The sequence below is a fragment of the Vipera berus genome (genome assembly GCF_964194415.1).
Source record: "Vipera berus genome assembly, chromosome: Z".
Taxonomy (NCBI): domain Eukaryota; kingdom Metazoa; phylum Chordata; class Lepidosauria; order Squamata; family Viperidae; genus Vipera; species Vipera berus.
Window position 1 is genome coordinate 55086044 of NC_138205.1, and position 25079 is coordinate 55111122.

General features: G+C 42.0%; 1 protein-coding gene across 2 annotated transcripts in view; it reads left to right on the forward strand.

Annotated features, from left to right (window-relative positions):
- The window catches only part of FHOD3 (formin homology 2 domain containing 3), a 370562-nt gene that overhangs the window by 58796 nt on the left and 286687 nt on the right, over positions 1-25079 (forward strand). For both annotated transcript variants that reach the window (XM_081344817.1, XM_081344818.1), the window contains exon 3: positions 23208-23272. In XM_081344817.1, the coding sequence (XP_081200943.1) occupies positions 23208-23272 (65 nt within the window). The remainder of the gene's footprint in view (positions 1-23207; positions 23273-25079) is intronic.

Genomic DNA, 25079 nt, shown 5'->3' on the forward strand with positions numbered 1-25079 from the left:
GGGCAACTGAGGGTATTCCGATATGAGGTTGAATTCTTTCCCTGTGGCTATCCGGAAAGGAGTGTTGCCGGTGCTGCTGTGTACTGAGTTATTGTAAGCCACCTCTGCAAAAGGGAGGAGGTTGGTCCAGTTTGTTTGTTGGTAAGAAACGTAGCATCGAAGATATTGTTTGACCATTTTGTTGGTGGATTCTGCGGGCCCATTAGTAGCCGGGTAAAAAGCAGTTGATAGGCTTGAGGTGATCCAATTAATTTAAGAAAATTCCTCCAAAATTTCGCTGTGAACTGCACCCCTCTGAAATTATTCACTTAGGGGCGCCATGTAGCCAGTAGATAGGTTTTAGGAACAACTTAGTCAGGCGTTGGGCCAATGGGAGTCTTTTGCAGGTGATAAAATGAGCCTGTTTTGAAAACAGGTATATCACAGTCCAGATGACAGTATTTCTTCTATTGTCAGGTAGGTCTATAAAATCCATAGCTATTTCTTCCCATGGTTGAGAAGGGTCGGCCACCGTTTGCAGTAACCCAGGAGTTTTCCCTGGGATTCTTTTCATGGTGGCACATACAGTACAACTCCTGACATAGTTTTCCACGTCTCGTTTTAGTCCCGGCCATCAAAATTGCCGGCGAATGAGATGTAGAGTTTTTATATATCCAAAGTGTCCAGCCTGTTTGACATCATGGCTGTGTTTGAGAGCATTAAGACGGAGAGCTTCAGGCAAGTACAATTTCCTCCCCTTGTAAGCCAGACCATCCCTGCATGTTAGGGATGTCTGATTGTCTTTGAACCATTGATCGGTGAGGAGTTCTTATTTTATTTTCTTTACTCCGGGGTCATCAGGATTAGGGGTCCTGTGAGGCGTGAGTTGGGCAGCAGTTTGTGGACTGGAGATAATTGCCTCATTAACTTCTTCGCGTTCACTTTTGTACTAGGGCAATCTCGATAGTGCATCAGCTAGGAAGTTTTTTCTTCCTGGTATGTACTTTAGAGTAAAATTAAAACAGTTAAAGTACTGTGCCCATCGCATTCGCTTTGGGGACAATTTACGAGGAGTTTTTAGTGCCTCTAAATTTTTGTGATCTTTTCATACTTTAAAAGGCACCTTGCTCCCTTCTAAATAGTGTCGCCAGTTTAATAGTCCCGACCTAATTGTGAAGGCCTCCTTCTCCCAGACTGTCCATCTTCTCTCGCTTTCCATGAATTTCTTAGAGTTGTAGGCACAAGGTTGCAGGACCCCACTTTTACTCTTTTGCAGTAATAAAGCTCCAACTGCCACATCGCTGCCGTCAGCTAGAATTACGAGGGGCTACCCTGGGCAGGGGTGCTTTAGAATCAGTTCAGCAGCAAATAGTCCTTTTAAATTCTCAAAACCTGACTGGCAACTCATAGTCCATGCTAGTGGTTGGCCAGGTTGCAGTTTTCCCCCTCCCTTACCCGTTTTGAGTAGTACTGTAAGGGGTAGAACAATCTCAGCAAAAGAAGGAATAAATTGATGGTAGAAGTTGGCAAACCCTAGGAAGCTCTGGAGCTGTTTTTCGAGTCCTTGGGGGCTGCCATTCAATTATAGCTTTCACTTTGGCTGGGTCCATTTCAATGCCCTCATTGGAAATGCTATAGCCAAGATAATCTAATCGGGTTTGGTGAAATTCACATTTTAACAATCTGACATAAAGTTTGGCATTCAATAGTTTCTTTAACACTTCTCTGACCAGTCTTATGTGGTCAGTCATATTCATACTGTATATTAGGATGTCATCAAGATACACCAGAACCCCTTTGTATAAATGATCGTGTAGGACCTCATTAATCAACTGCATAAATACGGCTGGGGCCCCCTGCAGTCCAAATCTCATGACTTTGAACTGGTAGCTTCCCAAGGGGCAGTTGAAGGCCATTTTCTATTCATCTCCCTCCTTTATTCTCACTCAGTAATATGCTTCTCTCAGGTCCAATTTAGTGAAGACACTCCCCTTCACCAGATGGGTTAGTAAGTCTTTCAGGAGAGGGGAGAGGGTATTTATTTTCCACACACAACATTAAGACCCTTATAGTCCATGCAGAGACAAAGAGACACATCTTTTTTTTCTTTGAATAAAACGTGCTCCCACGGTAGACCTGGCCCGTTCGATGAATCCCCTCGCTAGGTTTGTATCCACATATCTCTGCATCTCCTCCATTTCAAGGGGGGACATAGCGTACATTCTTGGTCGGGAAAGTTTGGCCCCTTGCAACAGTTCATTGGGCTGTTTTCATGTATGGTGGACTTGTAAAAAGGTTAAGGCCTTCTGGATAAAAATTTGGTGGCATATGCAGAAGATTTTCAAGCAAAGGATAAAGTTTTGTCCGCAACTCTTCTTGTTGGGAATAATTACAGAGGCTACGGTTGTGGACACTAAGCTGATGTTGAATTTAATCACGGCAGCAAGACTTTTAATAGGTCAGTATTGGAAGAAAGAGGAATTGCCGACTATAGAAGAATGGACTTTAAAGGTTTCCGACCTGGCAGAGATGGCAAAGATTTCGGCTTACTTGAAAGATCACTCGCAAGAACGTTATATTATGGAATGGAGAAAATGGGTTGAGTACATCCAGAACAAATATAGGGTTAAGAAGTTTCATGTAGCATTTGAATAAGTCTTCCTTCGCTTTTTCTTTCTTTATTTCCTTTTTTTTCTTTTTTCTTTTCTATATATATTTAATATCATTAAGGTTTGTATTATCCTGTATAAGCTAGAGAGTGATGGATTTTAGAGTTTATGGTTGTTAGCATATGGTTGTTTATGATTGTTTTTTTTCTATACCTTGTATTTAGCTCTGGGAAGTCGGGGGGGGGAGGGGGGGAGGGGTAGGGAGGGGGGAGGGGGAGGGGGGACTGTTAAAGATAAACTGTATGTTAAAACTTTTCAATAAAAACAAAACAAAACAGTTCATTGGGCTGGTGAAGGAGGCAAGGTATCGCATTCTTTCTCACTAAATGCCTCCGCTAGGTCCCGGTACTCATTGGGGATAAGTGGCTCGCCTGGTGGCCGTAAGGCAGCCATGTGTGCTCACTTATTGCATGGGCTAAAATCTCCTGTAATATCTGTTGAATCAATGGGGGGATCGGGCCCTATGGGTAGTCTCACAGTTCTCATTCCTTTCTCCCACCAGATAAATGGCTTCCATTTGCCTAGTCAGGCTAGTCCTAGGATCACAGTCTCAGTCATTTTTGGAGCCACCAGGAAGCGAATAAACTCCCAGTGCTCACCTATTTCTAGGTGTAAGGGCTCTGTTAATTGCATGACTAATGTCCCTCCCATTAGGGAGCCATCGGCTTGCGCAAACCTCATAGGTTTGAAGAACGGCTTAGCCCGTATGCCCAGTCTCAGGGCACATGACAGGCTAATGATGCATCAGGAGCAGCCAGTATTGACTAGTACTTTCAAGCCTACTTGTGCCCCTGATTTAGGGATTATGAGTTTAGCAGGCAATGAAAAAGGTGGGACATGTCGACTCACCATCGGGTCGCTTTCCCCTTCATCGTTGTTGTCAAAGCTGGGTAGAGTGGGGGCGGGTCCAGTCGGGCCAGCGTCCTCTTGGGTGGGGGATGTAACCTGGGCAATGGGCTCCTGGGTAGCCCAGTTGGACTTTTCTCTTGGTGGCTGCTGTGCAGGTCTTCTCGTTGCTGGTTCCAGTCTACTCTGCTGTTGCGGGTAGGGAACTGGGCAGTTCGCTGCTCGATGTCCCTGCTGTCCACATCGGAAACACTTGATTGGTGGGCCTGTAGGTGGCCTAGGTCTTTCGGCAGTAGCATTAGTTGGAGGTTTTCAGGGGGGTGGGTGGGGTGGTAGCTTTGGTGCAGCTTCAGGTGGGAGAAGCTCTTATAGCGGGCGAGCTGGACATCTGATTTCACCATTGCCTGATACCATTCTTGCAGCTGGTCAGGCACAGCTCAGTAGATGCATGCCTGAGAAAGATGGTCATCTAACCTTTCTCTAAAATGATGAATTATGGATTGCTCAGGCCATCTCTCTATCCGACCGGCAATCTTGCAAAACTCCCACACGTATTCCAGGGCAGGCCGGCCAGCTTGTTTTATCTTGTGAATTTGTTCTTCTGCTTTGAGGGCAATGGATGGGTCCTCAAATATTTCTCTCAGCCCTAGGAGGAAAAGGTGGGGGTCCTCCAATTTAGGGGCTTGCTCATTAAATAAATTATTTAACCATTCAGATGCTTCTCCCTCTAGATTGGATGCAATCACATCGACCATAGCACCTGGGTCCAGGTAGAGATAGGCCCAGCGATTCAAGTGAGAGCATAGTTGGTTGAGGGGAAAAAACAGTTTCTCCATTGAAGGTTGCTCTGAAGGGTGGGCTCATCATTGGTTGCTGGGGCCCCCATTGCTGCTGGCCCCACCCTGGTTGTTGGTTGAATGGCTGCCAGGGGCCCCACTGCTGTTGTTCCCCCAGTTGCTGCTGGCCCCATCCTGGTTGTTGATTCAACGGCTGCCAGGGCTACCCCATTGGTGCTGCTGTATGCCCAGGGGTTGCACGTTTGGGGCCTGCTGCTCCCCTTGCTGTGGTTGTCTGAGGGGAGGCTGCTGTCGGCCGGTGGGAAGTCATGGTGCTACCTGCTGCTGTAGGCCCCTCAATGGTTGTTGGATAAATGGGGGTTGCTGTTGTCTACTATGGATTTGGACTGAAGGGAATTGTGGCGCCCTCTGCTGCTGATCTACTAGGAGACGTGTTAGCCTTAAGTGCTGTGGCACCTCTCAATTGCGGGCCCCTCAGTGGTTGCTTGGTGCTCGGGGGTGGTGACCAGCCTCCATGGAGTTGTCATCCTCCAACTAGTTGTTACTCCCCAGGCTTCTGCATCACCACAAGCTGTTGCAAGGCCTCTATTAGCTGATTTAGGCCCAGAGGTTGCTGCCCCTCCTTCTGTGGAGGTTGCCATAATCCCCACTGCTGCGGGGGCCCTAGGTTCTCTTCCTCTGTGGGACTGGAGGCCCTAGCAGGGAACTCCAGGGGTTGCTGTTAGCTCTGCGAAAGGGAGGCTGGGGGCCTCTCTTGGCAGGAGCTGTTCTGAGGTCCTCACTTCTAGCTCTTCAAACCTTTCTGCTAAATAGTCAATTGATTGGCTATGGGCTGCAGACGGATATTTCCACTCAACCGAGTATTCAATCTCAGATGGCCTGGCAGCTCCCCACAGATCCGGGGAATGCGATTTGCAGGAGCCGTCTCTTTGTTGTCGCTCCACCTCCTCAGCCTTTGAAGTCTTTGAGGATGCCAAGGCTGCTTTGGGGTGTCTGGAGTCTCTGCTGGGCTTAATCCACTCTGACAACCTAATCAATTCTCCTGGTTGTTTGGATCTAGCTCCGAGCTGGGAGGATTGCTGAAACTTTTTTCCTACCGGCTTCTTTAATGGCCCTTCCCCCCGCCCTGGGGTGGTTGCTGGTGCTGGGGAGCTGGCTTCAGGCAATTTTCCTTCCTCCATGATGGGATCTTCCCCAACTCTTTGTCAGCCTGTCTCCCAAACTTGGAGACAGCGACGGGAGGTCGGGACCCCCTAGTTAGTTTGTAAAGTTGGTGGATTCCAGCTTGATGTCAAGTTTCCGATGGAATGAGCTCTTCAAAGGACTCTTGTTTACCTTAAAAGTCTTTTATTAGAGCCCTATAACATCTGCAGAGCTTGCTAGGGAAGCTGGAATCTGATTTTCCCCGCCCCTTAGCACATTATATTAAACACAATTCTCCTCCTTTTCATTGTTGTCATTAATCACATTCTCCAATTAGTTTGAAGGGTCACTTTTTCCTTCTGCTAGACAACCTGCCAAGTTCTTATCTTCTCTTATTTCAAAACAGCCTTGAAAGACAGTTTTCCTCCTCCCCCCCAGCAACAATTGATTCTAGCTCTAAAGTTACACACAAGTTTTAAATATGAAATAGCTGCTTCTTCATCTTTTGTCAAAGCAAGAACATTTGATGTTAGCAGCGTTGACAGACTGTTTTACAGGATTTTAAGTGTTCCCTTTTTATTGTAAAGTTCATTTTGTATATATATGTGACAAAATTGATTTATTTCCAAAGACGATGAGCTGATAGTTATACAGTTCACTTTATGGAACCAAGAAGTGATATGTAATTTATTTATTTTTTATCAGCTGATTTTTCCTGCCAGTAAGGTACATAGGCAATGGGTTCTACCTCTGTTACATCCTGTAATTGGAAGATACAGAGAAAAGAGAAGAAGGACATTTGTAACTGGTTCATTTTCCTCCAAAGATTGTGAGCATGAGAACTCCTATTCCAGCATGCCCTTGAATTTTCATTTCAAGTACTGACATCTTTGTATTCAAAGATCTTAATTAAAACTTCATTGGAGAATCCCAAGACAATGTAGGTACTGGATCAACCAAGAATGTGCAGGTGGCAAGGCAAAACCAATCAGTACAGGTGGTCCACAACTTAGGGCTCCGATTGGGACCAGAATTTCCATTGATAAGCAAGGCAGTCATGATTTTACTACTTTTCTTTTGCCATGATTGTTAAGTCAATCACTGAAGTTGTTAAATAAATCCATCTTCCCCCATTGACTTTGCTTACCGTAAACCATCTTGGAAGATTTCAGTGGGAATCACATAATCCCAGGATGCTGCAATTTGTTATAAATACCATTTTCCAAGTGCCTGAATTTTGATCATGTGACTATGGGGGTGCCGTGATGATTATAAGTAAGTGCAAGGACTGGTTGTAAGTCGCTTTTTCAGTGTCTTTGTAACTTTGAATGTAAGTCGAGGATTGTCTGTAGTGTCATAAGTTTGAATTCTGTTCATACTATTTTATTAGAATGAAAAGGTTCTTAAAGAGGAATAAAATGATGGCACAGCAAGGTAAACAAAAAATGGACTAAATCATTAATGAAAAGAACTACACATCGTCTAGATTTTTTGTACCTCTTGCTTTTTCAAAACTTCATCCATATTGTCTGATTCAGTTTCCCCATAGGTATAGACTCAGCTTAACAATAATTAAAGCTACTTATATACTAGACTGCTGCCCAGAAACTTTTGCAAGTTGGGTTCCAGTGACCTAGCTTGAGATTTGCATGGTAGAAGCATGTCATAGCATTAAGGGTAGTCTAGTCTCTGCTGAATTATTGGAGGCCAAGACCAATTGGTAAGCTCAGTTCTATACCTGCTTACAGTATAGACCAGGGGTCAGCAACCTGAAACAGTGAAAGAGCCACTCGGAACCGGTTCCCTCACAAAAGGAAAAACTGGGAGCCGCAAAAAATGTGTTCGCATGTGCGTACATGCACGCATGTGCAGAACAGGGTTTGACTGAAGAGTGGAGCCAAGGTGAGATATGCACCTACCCTGCATATTTGAATTGATTGGTTGAACTTTTTTAGTCCCACTTTTTTTTTTTTTGGACTGCACATGGCAGAGGACTGGGACCTGCAGGAGACGGCTGAAAGAGACGCATGCGGCTCCGGAGCCGCGGGTTGCAGACCTGTGGTATAGACCATATGGGTTAAATTGTAATGCATTAGGGAAGTCTGTAATTGTCTGATATTATTTCAGTAGTGGTTAAGGAGATGGACTCAAATCAGATGCCCTGGTTTGAGTTTCACTCCTCATCATAGAAGCTGACCAGGTGACTTTGAGCTAGTCATTCTGTCTCAGTCTAATCCACCTCACAGAATTATTGTTTTGGGAAAAATGGGAAGTAGTGCTATGCACTTAATCATAAAATTGACAAACTTATTTCCAGATTTGTCCAACTATTTCCTAATTTGTTCAGCAAACTTTGACTATATTGTTTTCTTTGTAAAACCTAAAATAATGTATGTCCAGGAAATGATACATTTTGGCTGTTTCTATAACAATCTACAGCTTTGCACAAAGAAGTGTGCTCTTTTATACAGATGTATTTTGACATTGAAGATTAATACTGAAATACATTAGATTTTGAACATAGGAATCCTCATGTACTTTGATGTATACATTCAAAGCCTTTGGCTCTTCATTTGACATTTCCCATAGTTATAGAATTAATGTAATAGATGTGGTTTTTTTATACAGTGGAACATATTTGGGAAGCATAAGATATCAGAGATAATTATATATTAAAATGGCATTAATAATAACTTGTAGTGGAGATTTTGGGGAAAATATAGACCTGTTGTGACTCAGGGCCAGCCTGTGGGTCCGACAGCCGGCTCTGATGTATCGGATGACTCTGAGGGGGAGGAGGGAAACGAACCGGCTGATGATGGTTTGGAGGAGGGAAACGAACCGGCTGATGATGGTTTGGAGGCTTTGCAGAGTCCTCAGCCGGGGACCTCTTCTCAGCTGCGTGAGCCCGAGAGTGCGGAGGAAGATGACCCACAGCTGGCCCTGTTCAAGGACGCCCGACGCAGGAGGCAGTCAAGCAGGAACAAACAAAGAAAGGCTGCAGGACTCCTCGGGAGGAGGCACAGGGAGACCACGCCCTGAGCTCTCTATAAAAGGAGTGTTTGGGGAGGGGCTGGTTGCTGAAAGCAACTTTTCCGCTTGAGAAGACAAGCTCTAGTGTTTTTGTTAACTGCGTAATTAAATCTTGGCAGAAGCCTTTTAGCCTTGGACGCTTTCCAGTCTCTTCTTTTCGAATAGGGGTTGCGAGAAGAGGGCTGGTTCAGAACAAGACCACAGGCTGGGACTATGTTTTTTTCCCCTCTCTTAACACTGGAAAAAAATTTGTATCAAAATAACAATGTGTTTCCAAGCAAAATTGATCATACTCATTCATTTTCTATATCTTACACATAACACATGCATCCATCCACCTCATTTACTGATCAGCAGATCTGTGGTGGCCCAGATTTTAGGCTACTGTTTTAAATGTCAGATCAACCTGTAATTAGGCTTGCCTTATTGCTGATTGATTGTTGCAAAGAAGGCTGGTCTGGCTGCCACCATAAGAGAATCTCTGGCATCCTCCAGGGCAGACATGTCAAACTCACGATGTCATGTGACTTTGCCCAACGTATCGGGACAGTTTTGCCATTGCTGGCAATGGGGTGGTCGCAGCTTCTGCATGACATGTCCGGCCTGTGGGCCAGCAGTTTGACACCCCTGTTCCAGGACCATGGCTTCACAAGTGCCCAGTTGTGAAACCCTTTTTCTTCCTGGACCTCACTACAAAGTTGGCAGTGAAGTTCCTCATAATTATGGGGAACTTCAATCTGCCATCCCTGGACGTGGTCTTGGGCATAGCTCAGGATTTCATAAATACCATGATTTCCATGGGCCAGTCATCTAGGTCATCTAGGGCCCAGCTAGGAATAGTGGTCATGATGTTTTAGTGTTCTTGTCGGAACAGTACCTAGTTGATCTGGAATTGGTGGGCTTATCTTTTGTCCCCCTTCCATAGTCAGATCACAGTCTGTGGTTATGTACTCTGTACTCCTTGGCAGAGAGGCAGGACTTAGTAGGTTCTCCAGTGACTAGTGGACCATGATGGGTTTCAGAAGGGATTGGGCATTGTAACTGCAGATATGCATTGTCTTATCAAGCTCCTAGTCACTACTTGGAGTATAAAAAGTATTGAGGGTTTGGATAGGATTGTGCCCATGTGACCTCTCCTAAACCGTAACCCCTTCATTCCCTCATAATACATGGAGGAATTGAATGAGATGAAACGGATGGCAAGACGTCTAGAGTGGCATTGGGAGAAGACAAATAACAAACTTGACCACATACAGGTAAGAGCTGCTATTAAAGCCTACCTTGTGGCAATCTGGGCAGTGAAGCATAAATACATCTCTGTGCTCCATCTGTAGATAGTTGCCCAGTGACACACTTTAAGGTGAGCTGCCTTCTTCTGGGGAAAGGGGATACAGAGGTCAAACAGATTGTGTGTGAGGAATTTGCTAATTTTTAGAAGACAAAGTCACTTGGATTCATTCCCAGTTAGATGTCATGGTCCAATGGTGGTACCTGGGGAAAGTTCATGTCCAGCTATCTGGGAACAGTTTGACACTGTGGCTCTTGAGGAGGTGGACCTATGGAATATGAGTGCAAGCAGCTGTGTAATAGATGTTTTTGATCCATGCTCCTCCTGGCTTGTAAAAGCTTCCTGGGAAGTGATATGTGGGTTGGTTCTGGTGGTTATTAATGGTTTCCTGTGGGAGGAGTGGTGACTTAGCCTTTTAAGGAGGTTGCACTCCACCCTCTTCTTAAGAGGCTATGCCTATATTCCATCCTATTGGATAATTTTTGTCCTATGTCCAACTTCCCTTTCTGGGGAAGGTGGTTGAGAAGGTGGTTGCATTGCAGCTCCAAAGGTTCCTGGATAAAATGGATTATCCAGTTAGGATTCAAGTCTAGATATAGAACAGAAATGGCATTGGTCACACTTTTTTATGGATTCTGGCAGGGGTGAGATGGGACAGTGCATTCAACCTCTCTCTACTTGATCTCTCAGTGGCATTTGATATCATCAACCATGATATACTTCTGGAGCAGCTTTGGGGGTTGGGAGTGTGGGGTTGTAAGTTGTCCTTTGTTCAGTTGTTTCCTTTGCAGTTGCTCTAAGTTGGTGTTGATAGGAAACAAGAGGTTCAGCTCTCATCCTCTGCTTTGCGAGGTTCCGCAGGGCTCAATGCTGTCTCCACCTCTGTTTAACATCTGCAGGAAGTTGTTGGGTGAGATCATCTACCACCATGGGCTGTGTTATTATCAGTATGCCGATGGCACAGATATATAGTATGTCTCAGCCCATTGTGAGTTAAGTGATGCTGTGATCTCCCTCTTGCAGTGTCCAGAGGCTGTTAAAGGTAGAACTGGTAGTAATGGGCTGAAATTGAACCCTGGCGTGATGGAATGGCTGGGGTTCATCGATCCAAGAAGAACTGCCATCTTGATCTTGGATTTAGAGTTGCTCTTCCCAGCCTGACCTGATGTGTATTCAAACTTCTGCTGAAAGTGCAGATGGCAGTCTTAGCCAGGTGGGCCTTTGTGCAACTGGGGTTGTGTGTCAGCTACACTGTTTCCTAGACCAACAATCCCTCCTCACAGTTACCCATGCCCTAATCATCTGTCTTTACTATTGCAAAACACTCTACAATGGGGCTGCCCTTGGAAAGTGTCCAGAAGCATCAGTTGGTTCAAAATACAGTGCTCTGCATGGTTTTGTGCAAGCCTAGATTTGCACATATGTTACCTCTTGCAGGAGCTGCATTTGCTGCTGATTTGCTTTTGAGTACAAGGTGCTCATTGTCCCCTTCAAAGTCCTACATGGTTTGGGACAATTGAAGGACAATCTTTTTTCACAGTCATATCGCCTGACCCACCAGAGCAGGGAGGCAAGGAATGTTGCAGGTCCCCTCCTGAGGAGGTCCATTTATTGGGAGCAAAAAGAAGGGCCTTCTCGCTAGTGGCTCTCTCACCTCTACAGAGATAAGATTGTCCCCCACTTTGACTCTTTTTAACAATTCCTTAAATACCTGGTTTTGCCAACAGACCTGGGGATCCTGAATGATATCAAGCCAATCCAGTGGCTGGTTTGATTGTTTCCCCAGGAAGTTAGGGGTTATTGGTTTTTACAATGCACTGATTTACAGCAGAAATTCTGTTCCCAATTGTCATAAATCAAGGAGTACCTGTACCAGCAATATGTCTAAGTCTGAAATTAGGTAAAATTCACCACCTAAAAGAGATAGAGAGAATCTCAAACATGATTAGAATGGAAGGCAAACTTTTTGAATAGGTTGAAACCATATGGGAATCAGATATGTAAACCACTTTACTCTGATTTTATAGTTATCTAACTGACATAGAGTACCACTGATTTTGAATTCAGCCCAAACTAGAGAAACATCTATGAAAATATTTCATAGATTGTATTTGTCATCAGGGAAATTTAACATGATAAATTATGTTATCAGTTGCATACATTTGAAACATTGTAAAGAAAAAGTACATATGAACATAGGTGGTGATATGGTAAATTTGTTTAATTATTTTAGCTTAACCTTGTTAAAATATAAATTGGATAAATCACAACTCAGAATTATACATACCAATGTGGCCTTATTAGCATTTGGGGGGGGGGGTGTTTGGTGTGGATGCATCTGGTAGTAAAAGGAAAGTCCGATGCTGTAAAGATTTATTCTCCATAGGAACCTGGAATGTAAGATCCATGAATCAAGGCAAGCTGGACATGGTCAAACAAGAGATGACAAGACTGAACATCAACATCTTAGGAATCAGTGAACTAAAATGGACAGGAATGGGTGAATTTAATTCAGATGACCACCATCAGGTATGCTACAGTGGGCAAGAATCCCTCAGGAGAAATGGAGTAGCCTTCATAGTCAATAAAAGGGTAAGAAAAGCAATACTGGGATAAGGTAAAGGTAAAGGTTACCCCGCACATGTGTGCTAGTCGTTTCCAACTCTAGGGGCTCGTGCTCATCTCCGTTTCAAAGCCGAAGAACCAGCGCTTGTCTGAGGATGACTCCATGGTCATGTGGCCGGCATGACTAGATGCCAAAGGCACACGGAACGCTGTTACCTTCCCACCGTAGTGGTCTCTATTTTTGTACTTGCATTTTTACGTGCTTTTGAACTGCTAGGTTGGCAGAAGCTGGGACAAGTAACAGGCTCTCACTCTGTTATGCGGCACTCGGGATTCGACCCGCTAAACTGCCGACCATCTGATCGACAAGCTCAGCGTCCTAATCCACTGAGCCACCGTGTCCGCAAAATGACAGAATGATCTCAGTGTGAATCCAAGGCAAACCATTCAATATCACAATAGTTTGATTGGTTCAAAATTGGGAAAGGAGTCCGGCAAGGGTATATACTGTTGCCCTGCTTATTTAACTTATATGCAGAGCACATCATGAATCAAAAGTTGGAATTAAGCTTGCCGGGAGAAATATCAACAACCTAAGATATGCAGATGATACCACTCTAATGACAGAAAGTGAAGAAGAACTAAAGAGCTTCTTGATGCGGGTGAAGAAGGAGAGTGCAAACGTTGGCTTGAAACTCAACATTAAGAAAACCAAGATCATGGCATCCGACCCTCTCAATTACTGGCAAATAGAGGGGGAAGAAATGGAGGTAGTGACAGATTTTATTTTCCTGGACTCCAAGATCACCGCAGATGGGGACTGCAGCCAAGAAATTAACAGACGCTTGCTCCTGGGGAGGAAAGCCATGGTAAATCTAGACAGCGTACTAAAAAGCAAAGACATTACTCTGCCAACAAAAGTGCATATAGTCAAGGCCATGGTTTTCCTAGTTGCATTGTATGGCTGTGAAAGTTGGACCATAAGAAAGGCTGAGCGCCAAAAAATTGAGGCCTTTGAACTATGGTGCTGGAGAAGACTCCTGCGAATCCCTTGGACTGCCAGGCATTCAAACTGATCAGTCCTAGAGGAGATCAACCCTACTGCTCTTTAGAAGGCCAAATCCTGAAGTTGAAACTCAAATACTTTGGCCACCTAATGAGAAGGGAGGACTCACTGGAGAAGAGCCTAATGCTGGGAAAGATCGAGGGCAATAGAAGAAAGGGAGAAGAAGAGAGTGAGGTGGCTGGATGGAGTCACTGAAGCAGTATGTGTCAGATTAAATGGACTCCAGAAGATGGTAGAGGACAGGAAGGCCTGGAGGAATGTTGTCCATGAGGTCGCGATGGGTCGGACACAACTTTGCAACTAACAACAACAACAACGCTTTGATGAGACATATCACTATGAGCATAAAGAATTGATTGGGTTGGGGAGGTGCTGATTTTTAGCCAGAAACGGTAAAAACAGAAAAGGATATCTATCTGTTGGTATCATAATGCAGATGCTGATTTTTTTTTTATTGAAAAGTTTTACAGTACATTTTATCTTTAACAATCCCCCCTCCCCCCACCCCTACCTAACCCTCCCTATCCCTCCCCCCCATTCCACCTCCCCCCCACTTCCCAGAGCTAAGTACAAGGTATAAAAACAAAGAACAATCATAAACATCCATATGCTAAAAACAATAAACTATTAACTCTATCGCCCTCTAGCTCATATAAAATGACTACAAGCAATACTAATGTTACATATAAAAAGAAAAAAAAGAAAAAAGAAAAGGAAACTTATTCAAATGCTGAATGAAACTTTTTAGTCCCATATTTGTTCTGAATATAATCAATCCACTTTTTCCACTCCATAATATAACGTTCTTGCGAATGATCTTTCAAGTAAGCCGAAATCTTTGCCATTTCCGCCAGGTCAGAAACCTTTAGAGTCCATTCTTCTATAGTCGGCAGTTCCTCCTTTTTCCAATATTGACCTATTAATAGTCTTGCTGCTGTAATTAAATTCAACATCAACTTAATGTCCACAACAGTAGCATCTGTAATTATGCCCAGCAAAAACAATTGCGGACAAAACTTTATCCTTTGCTTAAAGATCTTCTGCATATTCCACCAAATTTTTATCCAAAAAGCCTTAACCTTTTTGCAGGTCCACCATATATGAAAATACATTGCATCTTCACCACCACATCTCCAACATTTAGGTTGATAATTCGGATACATACTTGCAAGCTTTTTAGGATCTAAATGCCATCTATAAAACATTTTATAAAAGTTCTCTCTTAGGTTTTGGGCTTGTGTGAATTTTACGTTCCTCACCCAGATCTTTTCCCAAGTATCCATTGTAATAACTTCTTGGATATTCTGGGCCCATTTTATCATACAGTCTTTAACAAGTTCTGTTTCTGAGTCAATATCTATCAATGCAAGATAAATCCGTTTAATATGTGCTGGACCCTGATTTCTAATTTGCTTTATCAAATTTTCATCAGTCATTGAGAAACCAATTTTCTGGTCTTCTTTCCACCTGGCACGTAATTGAGTATATTGGAACCAAGTTTGAACAATCTTCTCATCTCGCAAGAGATTGTACGGCTTCAAACACCAGATGTTCCTTCCCAAACTTAAGATCTCCTTATACGTAGTCACATCATGTTTGAAGCCTACATTTATGTTTTCTATTGCATGTTTCGGGATTGCCCACAACAGCATCTTGCAGTCTAACTTATGTGTATACTTCTTCCAAACTCTCAACAATGCCTGTCTTAAAATATGCACTTTAAATACATTATCTACCTTCTTATCATACAACAAATATGCATGCCAGCCAAATAACAAGTCGTGGCCCTCAAGATTTAATAATCTCCCTTGTGTCAAATTAATCCAATCACTTATTCCTGACAACGCAGCAGCTTCATAATATAATTTAAGATTAGGCATTTTAAGCAGATACTCTGGTTTCTCTTCAGATCGTATAAATCTTTCGCCTTTTGCAGATGCTGATTTTTATTCTACCTGCTTCAAGCATCAATTACAATAGGTACAACAAAAGCATGTTAAATGTTTACTACTCAGTTCTTGGTTCCTAAAAATTTAATTGAAGCAACATGCATTTTACTTTTATGTTATCTTCATTGTACTGTAAATAAAATTAAATAGTATATATATATATATATATATATATATATATATATATATATATATATATATATATATATATATATATATATATATATATATATATATATATATATATATATATATATATATATATATATATATATATATATATATATATATATATATATATATATATATATATATATACATACATACATACATACATACATAAAAAAGTAAAGGTAAAGGTTCCCCCGCACATGCGTGCTAGTCGTTTCCAACTCTAGGGGCCGGTGCTCATCTCCGTTTCAAAGCCGAAGAGCCAGCGCTTGTCCGAGGACGTCTCCGTGGTCATGTGGCCGGCATGACTAGACGCCAAAGGCGCACGGAACGCTGTTACCTTCCCACCGTAGTGGTCCCTATTTTTCTACTTGCATTTTTACGTGCTTTCAAACTGCTAGGTTGGCAGAAGCTGGGACGAGTAACAGGCACTCACTCTGTTACGCGGCACTCGGGATTTGATCCGCCAAACTGCCGACCTTCTGATCGACAAGCTCAGCGTCCTAACCCACTGAGCCACCGCGTCCCTCCACTGAGCCACCGCGTCCCACATACATGCATACATACATACATACATACATATATATATATATATATATATATATATATATATATATATATATATATAATTATATTATTGATACCGTGCTTATTACTGTCATTGATATTCATATATTAATTCAATTATAACAGTTATCTTTAGTTTTGAAAGAATGTGTGATACTTAATTTTGAACTACAGATTTCAGCATAGGAAAGGGAGAAAAAGCAAGAGATAGAATAATATGGAAGTCTTATTTTATTAGAACAATAAAGTTGTAAAAGTTGTACCAAATATTATTTTGGTTAAATATTAGGTAAAATCTTTTAGCACTGTGGACTATAGAATCAGAAAGGCCGAGAAGGATGCTGTTATCTTCCCTCCCTCCTCAGAAATCCATTCTGAGGGGACAGGCTGGAGAGGAGGGACAAGGTTTATTTAAAAAGTCAACTCCTGCACAAAATTGAAGTCCCAGATCTTGGCTTTTCCTGTCAGGGTCCAGTGATTCTGTAAATAACAGATACGTAAATAACTTAAGCAGATCACAAATCCAAGCTTAGATTTGTGTGGCTGCAACAAATGAAGTTGGTAAAGAAGACAGGATGCATAAATTTTATTTGCTGCTCCCCAGGGCATACTATATCAGTGATAACCTTCTCAGTGCAGAATGGGACCTTTATTTTTTATTTATTTTTATTTATTTTAATTCCATTTATATCCCGCCCTTCTCCGAAGACTCAGGGCGGCTTACAAGCTTAGCAGTAGCCTTCATTCTATGTATATGCCTGCTTATTAGGGCTTTCACACAAACCCCAAGTGGCATTAATACAAAGTCAGCTTATTGCCCCCAACAATCTGGGGCCTCATTTTACCTACCTCGGAAGGATGGAAGGCTGAGTCAACCTTGAGCCTGGTGGGATGCGAACCTGCACTAATTGCAGGCAGCTGGTGTTACTTAAGGAGGCATTAGCCCACTGCTCCACCAAGGCTCCTACCCTTGGCCACACCTCCTTTGCTCAAGCCTACCACCTCCACCCATTTGCCTGCAGTGTTCCTCCTCCGCTAAGCCATCCCACCCATTCTCCCTGGCCAGTGGGCCCCTGGCCCTCTGCCTCACGCCCTTCGGCCTGGCCCATTCTCTGAGGCCCCCATTTGTCCTGGGCTTTTAGCCACACGGGACAGTTAGCCGCCAGTCAATCAGATGGGTGAGTGGCAGCAGGCCTGTTGCTCTCACGGGGGCAGCATGTGATAGCCAATGCAGGGGCTGTATTGTGAGGCAGCAGGCGAATGGCAGGGCCAGCACTATTTTTCTGATTGTGGGGAGGGGGAGAAGCCTGGCGTGGGGCAGGAAGGCCGGGGGGGAGCCTGGCATGGGGCAGCAGGCCAACTCCCCATTCAGTGTGAGACCAGAATCTAGGAGCAGAGGCAACGGAAGGGAGGGTGGAGGGAAAAAAAAGCCAGTGCGCTCTAGGCCTTTTTTTTTAAAGCTGCCAGAGGCTCAGGGCAGAGAGGGCAACAGGCAGGCAACTGGGTGGGGGCTTCCCATTTTGACTCCTCCTGCCTTTCGTTGCCTCTGTGCCTGGACTCCAGCCTGATAGGCCTCTGCGTGGCTCTCAGCTCACCTCTCCCTTCCCCTTTTCCCCTCTGTTCATCCAGCCTGGTTTCAGTCCCTCTTTCTCCTAGCCAATGTCTCGGTCCTTGGTCCCCTGTAGGACCCATACAACGTGGGGGGCTTCACTGGGAGAAACACATCTAAATGATTTTTGCTTTCTCCACCAAGTTTGCTCCCCTCCCAATGATCGAGGCGGGTTTGCAGGTGTGTGTGTGTGTGTGTGTGTGTGTATGCGTGCACGAGCTATGACTATGGCGGAAGAATCTCCATACTCTATTCACACACACACACACACACACACACACACACACACACACTCGTAATGCTATGTAAACATTGCATTGGTTTAACACACTTAGGCACACACAATATGTCCCCCCTATTTCCATTCTTTGTCTGGAATGCAACTGGCCACAACACCCATTGGTGCTGGCTTCTCCACCCTCTCCAAACTTTTTTCCCAGTGTTTCTCAATCTTGGGAAGTGAGGGAGGGAGAGAAGGAAGGAAGGAAGGAAGGAAGGAAGGAAGGAAGGAAGGAAGGAAGGAAGGAAGGAAGATTATGACGTACTTGAAAGGAGATCAGGAATTGGAGAGTTTTGTCTGGCAAGAACAAAAAGTGCTTGTTCACAGGGAATGTGTAAGGCTTGTAACAATTCTGGGTGATTACAACGCTGATAAAAGTAACAAAAGACTGGCTTCGGGTTTGTCATGCAGCTGCTATGGACAGCTGGGAGATTTGCTCTCTCTTCCCCCGTCCAGTTTCGCATCGCTGGGGGGCTCTGAAGAGGGCCGAAAGTCACCCCAAAGAGGCGACCAGCAAGGAGGGGTGCTTGCTGGATCGCGGGAGAGCCACAACTTTCCCGTTAGACCTGGCAATCCCTCCAAACCGGCGGATGAAAGGATCGGCCATTATGGGTCATCCCTAGCCAAAGTCACATTTTTCACCAGGCAACTCTTAAAGCGGCGCAGAAGAGACTGGGTGAGATCTACCTCTTTTACACCCTAATTACTTTCTGTACCTCCTTAAGCTGCTAAGCATTTTCCCCACCGCAGTGAGGGAAGGGAGATTTTTGCCCTCCCTCCAGAAAGAGCGGCGACTAAATACCCAGGGGCGTTTTAAACGTTGAAAAAGTAACTGAATCCCAATTGGAACTTTATTTCTCAAAGCATGTGGATTGAAAGATTTTTTTATTTCCTATTTTTCATTGTCTACTTCTGTTGGAAATCTGGATTCTTTCTTATGAAAAAAACCTGAAAAGATTAAGACAACTTTGGGACTCAAAGGGAAACTTTAAAAGGGGCCTGGCTGACTGCCCAGGAAAATAGATAAGATACATAACCTTGAGAACTTTGAAACAACAGGTGTGAAAGGCTTTGTGTTCCCTACCTAGGAAAAAAACATTCTCTCTTTTGGATTTTCTAAGTGTAAAGCCTTTAGCTTAAAATACCAATATGGGAAGAAGACCAGGAACAAAATTTATTTATGGGTGAAGATCAACAAACTCTCGCTGTGTTAAAAACACTAATCCAAATTCTTACCACAACCAATGAAATACTAAGAGGCTGTGTGAAGGAACAAGAAGACAACCCAGATATGAAAGCCCAAACTTTGACCACAACTAAAGAATCATCTATACAAAATACAATAGAAAAAAAATGAAACATTCAAGTATGATGACAGAAGAATCTACTATTAAACAAATATTGATATTTGAAAATCCAGAAAAGACATTGACAACTTGGAAAAAGGAAAAGGATTTTTATACAACTCAGAAGAAAGTAGAGGATCTAGAAAAAGAACAGTTGGATGAGAAGATAAACAATTCAGAACAACTACATCGATATGGAAGAATAAAGAGATGACCCACTAGACCTACAGGTCCTCTCCAAAAAATGGCGATTGGATGGTTTTGCCAGTATCAATTAATATACATGATATTTCAAGGAGATTGGTTCAATGACACAAAAACAAGGACATGGAAGATGATTTGGCAAAGGAAAAAAGCCAGAATAAGACTCAAGAAGAATGGAGTTTCGACCATCTTATTGAAATCTGAAACAGAATGTACTTAAATAGATAAAATGTGTATGTTGAACACAAGACATGAACTGAGATGAAGAAAAAATTTTGGTCATTAAAATTTAGCGGTAAAAATATTAATAGCTAATTTGAATATTGATTTGTACATAAAGGTCATGTAAAGGTGAATAATATAGAAAAGCTAAAACCTATTGTTGAAAGTAATAAATAGGTCTATATGGAATGTTAAAAATGAAAATTATCAGTTTAAGCAAGAGATAGCAGATACAAAGAGAGGAGGTATTAAATATTGAAATAAAAAGAAATTTTGATTACTACTTAAAACAACAACTGAAAATTAGCAAAAAGGAAGGATAGCATATTGTATTCTTAATGTGTTGGCATAAAGGGTGAGAAGTTAAGTAAACGGGATGTGTATTTTGAATATCAGATTTTGTGAGGAATGGTGATGAATTGGGGGTATATTAAAAATCTTGGGAATGATAAATATCAAACGTTAAATCTAAATGTTAGTGGAAATTAAAATTGAAAAATCTATTAGGTCATTGATTGTCTAAAAGATTGTATGTTAAAACAATTAGAATATGTGTAAACTAAAAACTATGGATATATGTAAGCAAGTTATTTTCTATGTGATTGATAGGATGAAACTTGTCTTTAAATCTACAAATAGACAGTATATATGAAGGGAAAAAAGAGAGGAAATGTTTATGGTAGCAATTTGAAATCTGTACTAATGATATCTGTATGTAATTGAATTACTACTACCCAGCCACCACGTTGCTTTTCAAATATGTGAATGTAATATTAGAAAATCAATAAAATCTGTAAAAAAGTAACAAAAGACTTAGGCATCTTGGAAGCTCAGCTAAAAGTTAGTAATAGAGATGGCCTGGAGCAAATAGAATGTGTATTAGATAACTCCTGAAGCATTCATAAACCAAGGCTTAGGAATAGGGACAGCTACAGATCAATAGAACAATTGTTAGATCATTATTGAAATGTTTATTAGAAGATATTTCTTACATATATTGCCTTATCCTGCCTTTTGCTTTTGTGAAAATGCAAAAAGCTTTCTTAATTCTGTGGTTTGACATTCGTTGGCATTCTGGCCAGGATCCCTTTTCTTGGAGGGCTTCACTAAAAGAAAAGAAAACCTGCACCTTGTGTCTAGTGTTCTTCATTGGCCTCAGCACCAGGCTCAGATTGCAAGAAGCTCCCATCTTAGCTTCTCTTGTCTCCCGTTCTTTTCCTCTCCAATGTTTATGCTTGCCTCTATGTTTTCCCTCCTCACCACCCCTCTTGCAGCCTTTTGTGATTTTTTTCCTTTTTTCAACCTCTTTTATTTTCCTTTTGAACAGAGCCTACATGTCAACATTCAGCTGCTGCCCAAGGTCCCACCCAGCACCCTAGAGATCCCTGCCGCAAGACATCACATCCAGGCCTTTAGCTATCCTTCCTTCCTTCCTCCCTCCCTCCCTCCCTCCCTCCCTCCCTCCCTCCCTCCCCAAAAATGAGAAACACTGGAAAAATGTTTGGAGAGGGTGGAGAAGCCAGCCCCATGGGTGTTGTGGCCAGTTGCATTCCCAACAAAGAATGGAAATTGGACAGGGGAACATGTTGTGTGTGCCTAATTGTGTTAAACCAATGCAATGTTTACATAACATTTCCTCTGTTTGTGTATGTGAATAGAGTATGGAGATTCTTCCGCTCCAACCCCCAGTCACAGAATGTGTTACAGCTCTCATGCATGCACACACACACACACACACACACACACACACACACACACACACACACACCTCTGCAAACCCGCCTCCTGTTTGCTTCCTCAAGGTGGAAGGTGCAAGGTGATTGATCATTGGGATGGGAGGGGGAGCAAACTTGGTGGAGAAAGGAAAAGTCATTTAGATGTGTTTCTCCCAGTGAAGCCCCACACAATGTAGGGGTCCTACAGGGGACCAAGGACCAGACATTGGCTAGGAGGAAGGGGGACTGAAACCAGACTGGATGAACAGAGGGGAAAAGGGGAAGGGAGAGGTGAGCTGAGAGCCATGCAGAGGCTCGTCAGGCTAGAGTCCAGGCGCAGAGGCAACGACAGGCAGGAGGGGTCAAAATGGGAAGCCCTTGCCCACTGCTGCCTGCCTGTTGCCCTCTCTGCCCTGAGCCTCTGGCAGCTTTAAAAAAAAAGCCTGGAGCACACCGGCTTCTTTTTTTCTTCCATCCTCCCCTCTCTGCTCCTGTGCCTCATGCCAGACTTTCCCCCATCCTTCCTGCCCCACGCTAGGCTTCTCCCCACCACACAATCAGAGAAGCTGCACCCACAACACAGCCCCTGCACACTGCCTGTCACCCATCTGATTGGCTAACCGCCCTGTGCGGCCAAAAGCCCAGGACAAAGGAGGCCTCGGCAAATGGGTCAAGCTGAAGGGTGTGAGGCAGAGGGCCAGGGACCCATTGGCTAGGGAGAATGGGCAGGGGTGGCCCAGCCAAGGAGGAACGCTGCAGGTAAGTGGTCAGAGCCGGTATACTTGAGGTGAAAGAAGTGTGGCCAAGGGTAGGAGTCAAAGGACCCTAGACCCTTCTCAGTGAAACAGGTATTGCAGTTTGACCCTCCTACACTTAGAATCCAAAATATATCAAACTTCTCTTGTTCTCCAGGTGAAATTGTAGAAGGAGGTGTCTAGAGAGATTCTAAGTCATCCAGGTCATGGCTGTCTCAAAGGTGCTTTTTTCAAAAGGCAATTGAGCTATATATTTTTTCTTTGAGGTGTGAAAAACAGGATCAGTTTACTGTATAGTGGGTAGACACTGCAGGCAAAAGACCTCTGAACTGCTGCCTAATTAGTAAATTTCAAATTCAGTAAGATCCTCCTGGCAGCAAGGACCAGTTGCATGTTTGTAAGAAACCTTGAACTGGTTCAGCTATATTTTTAGAAGTTACGAAGCTTAAATTTTCTGCAGAAATTTTGAAGCATCAGGAATAGAGGGAAGAAAGGAAGACTGTAACACTAACTCTAACTAAAATCCTGGGTGATGGTCTGAACAAGTGATATGCAAATATAAGTATGAATACACAAACAAAACCATAGGCAAAGGTTCAGACAGTTGGGCCTATTTTCTTTGTACTCATTATTTGAAATCCAGATATGTAAATGTGGGTTCAGATATATTTGAAAATATAGACATGAATATTTCCAATTTTAGTTCAATATGGGGTAATAATAAAAAAACCTTTTATTTTCTACAGGGTTAATTCACAGTATAAATCAATTGAGACCAAATTTGTGATAAAAATGCTTAAAACTTTTAATACAATTGTTCTCTTTTAAAATTAAAATCAAAATACAACTGCAGATGTCATAATACATATACATGTATGGTTTTTAATTTAAACAGTATCCAATTGTCTTTAAATTCATTAGATAGCATAAGATTAGATAAATTATTTCTTTCTGTAATTATTCTCTACTATGTTTATCACATTTATTTATTTCTTCTCCCCAGTAGGGGCAAAAAACACAGCATAATTCTGAGAACCCAACTTTCAGTCCGAGTTCATTCCTGCATTGGTAAGTATGCATAGTATGTTTTAAATAGAAAAATGTATGAATCTAGTGGAAATATTCTTAAAGTGGAAATATTTTTAAAAGTAAGAATCTATGCTGTTGGAATAATATTATCTTACATTTGTCATTTGGAAACTACTGAAAACACTAGCATGCTGCAAAACATTACATAGCAAAATATAATTTATCTGTTTAATGAGTGTATACAAGAAAAATAATTATAACAAATCATTTAGAATAAACAATTTCAGAGTTTTATTCAATGCCTAGTAATTTGTGGGCTTTCTGTATCATTCCACAGTTTTTGAACTGTGAATTTTATGTGTACATTGTTTTTAGAATGCATCAAAGTTTCATTTTTTTCAATAACACTATCCTTTAGTTTACAGGTAGTCCTCAACTTACAACTAGTTGTGTAGTGACCATTTGAAATTCAGAGGAATCCTCCCAAATGCTACTTAAAACCTGGTTCCAAAGTTCTGATGGCCAGCTCCCTCCCTGGGGTCACATGACCACATTTTGGTTGTTTGCAGCATCTGGTGGTAACATGACCACAATTTATGATATTTTTGCCAAAAACCTGCATTTAGTTTTGATTTTGGGCAGACATGTTCCATACTGAACAATGGGTTTGCTTAATGACTGTGGCATTTTAACAACCACTGCAAAAAAATAATCATAAAATTGGATTGTGACCTACTTTGCAATCATCATGATTTATGACTGTAATGGGCAGGATCCATTACAGTAGTAAGTTGAGGACTACTTTTTATTTTACCAATCATTTATGGAACTGTTTTCACTATTAGACCTCACCATAGTTTATGAGCATAATACATGTTGAAAGAAATTCCTCCAGGACTTTAAATTTGTACAATTTTCTTACTTTAGATCCAAGTAAGCCTGAATGTACTTTTTTATCATTACTTGTTCAGATGGACTCAACATTTTATTCATGAATTATGAATTGATATTATTTGTAGTGAAAAGAAAACATATTTTTCTTTTTAAAAATATGTATACTTTATAAGTATACATGAATACTTACTCAGGTCATTTAATCAGAATATTTGTTGTGCCTCATTACATTAGGCATGCTGTTATGATATGGGGAAGCGCAGAACTGTTAAGAGGGAGCAAGCTATTGTATTTTAAAAACAATACTTTTAATCCTATATTATTATTAGCCAGCCAAACTTTTATTAGAGTAGAGGCAATGTTAGAAAATATTCTGGTTATGTCTGCCATTGGTTTATATACATGCAATTGAAAGAAAGATTTAAACTAGATATAAAGAATCATGGGTTTAGCTTTGTTAAAAATGAATTAGAAATCCTACTGTGTGGTAGTGATGAACATATTTTTGCTAAAGTTTATAAAATGTTATTGAAGTTAAATCTGGAAAATGAACAAATAAAACGTATGATTAGATGAGCAAGAATTTTGGGGTATAATTTAATGCTTGTATAATGGGAGAATATGTGGACTAAAGGATTAAAATTTACATTAAACTATAATTTAAAAGAAAATTTCTATAAGATGATGTACCATTGGTATTTAACACCAGATAAGTTTTCAGAAATGTATAAAGGCATTTCAAATGAATGTTGGAAGTGTAAATATAAAGAGGGGACCTTCTACCTCTTAATGTGGACGTGTGATAAAGCAAAAAAATATTTGAGCAGGATTCATGTGTTAACACAAAAAATTCCTAAAGTGGATATAGAAAGAAAACCAGAGAGCTTTCTTTTGGGGCTAATGGACAAAGACATGGAAAAAAATATGGAACTTTGATGTCATATATGTGGAC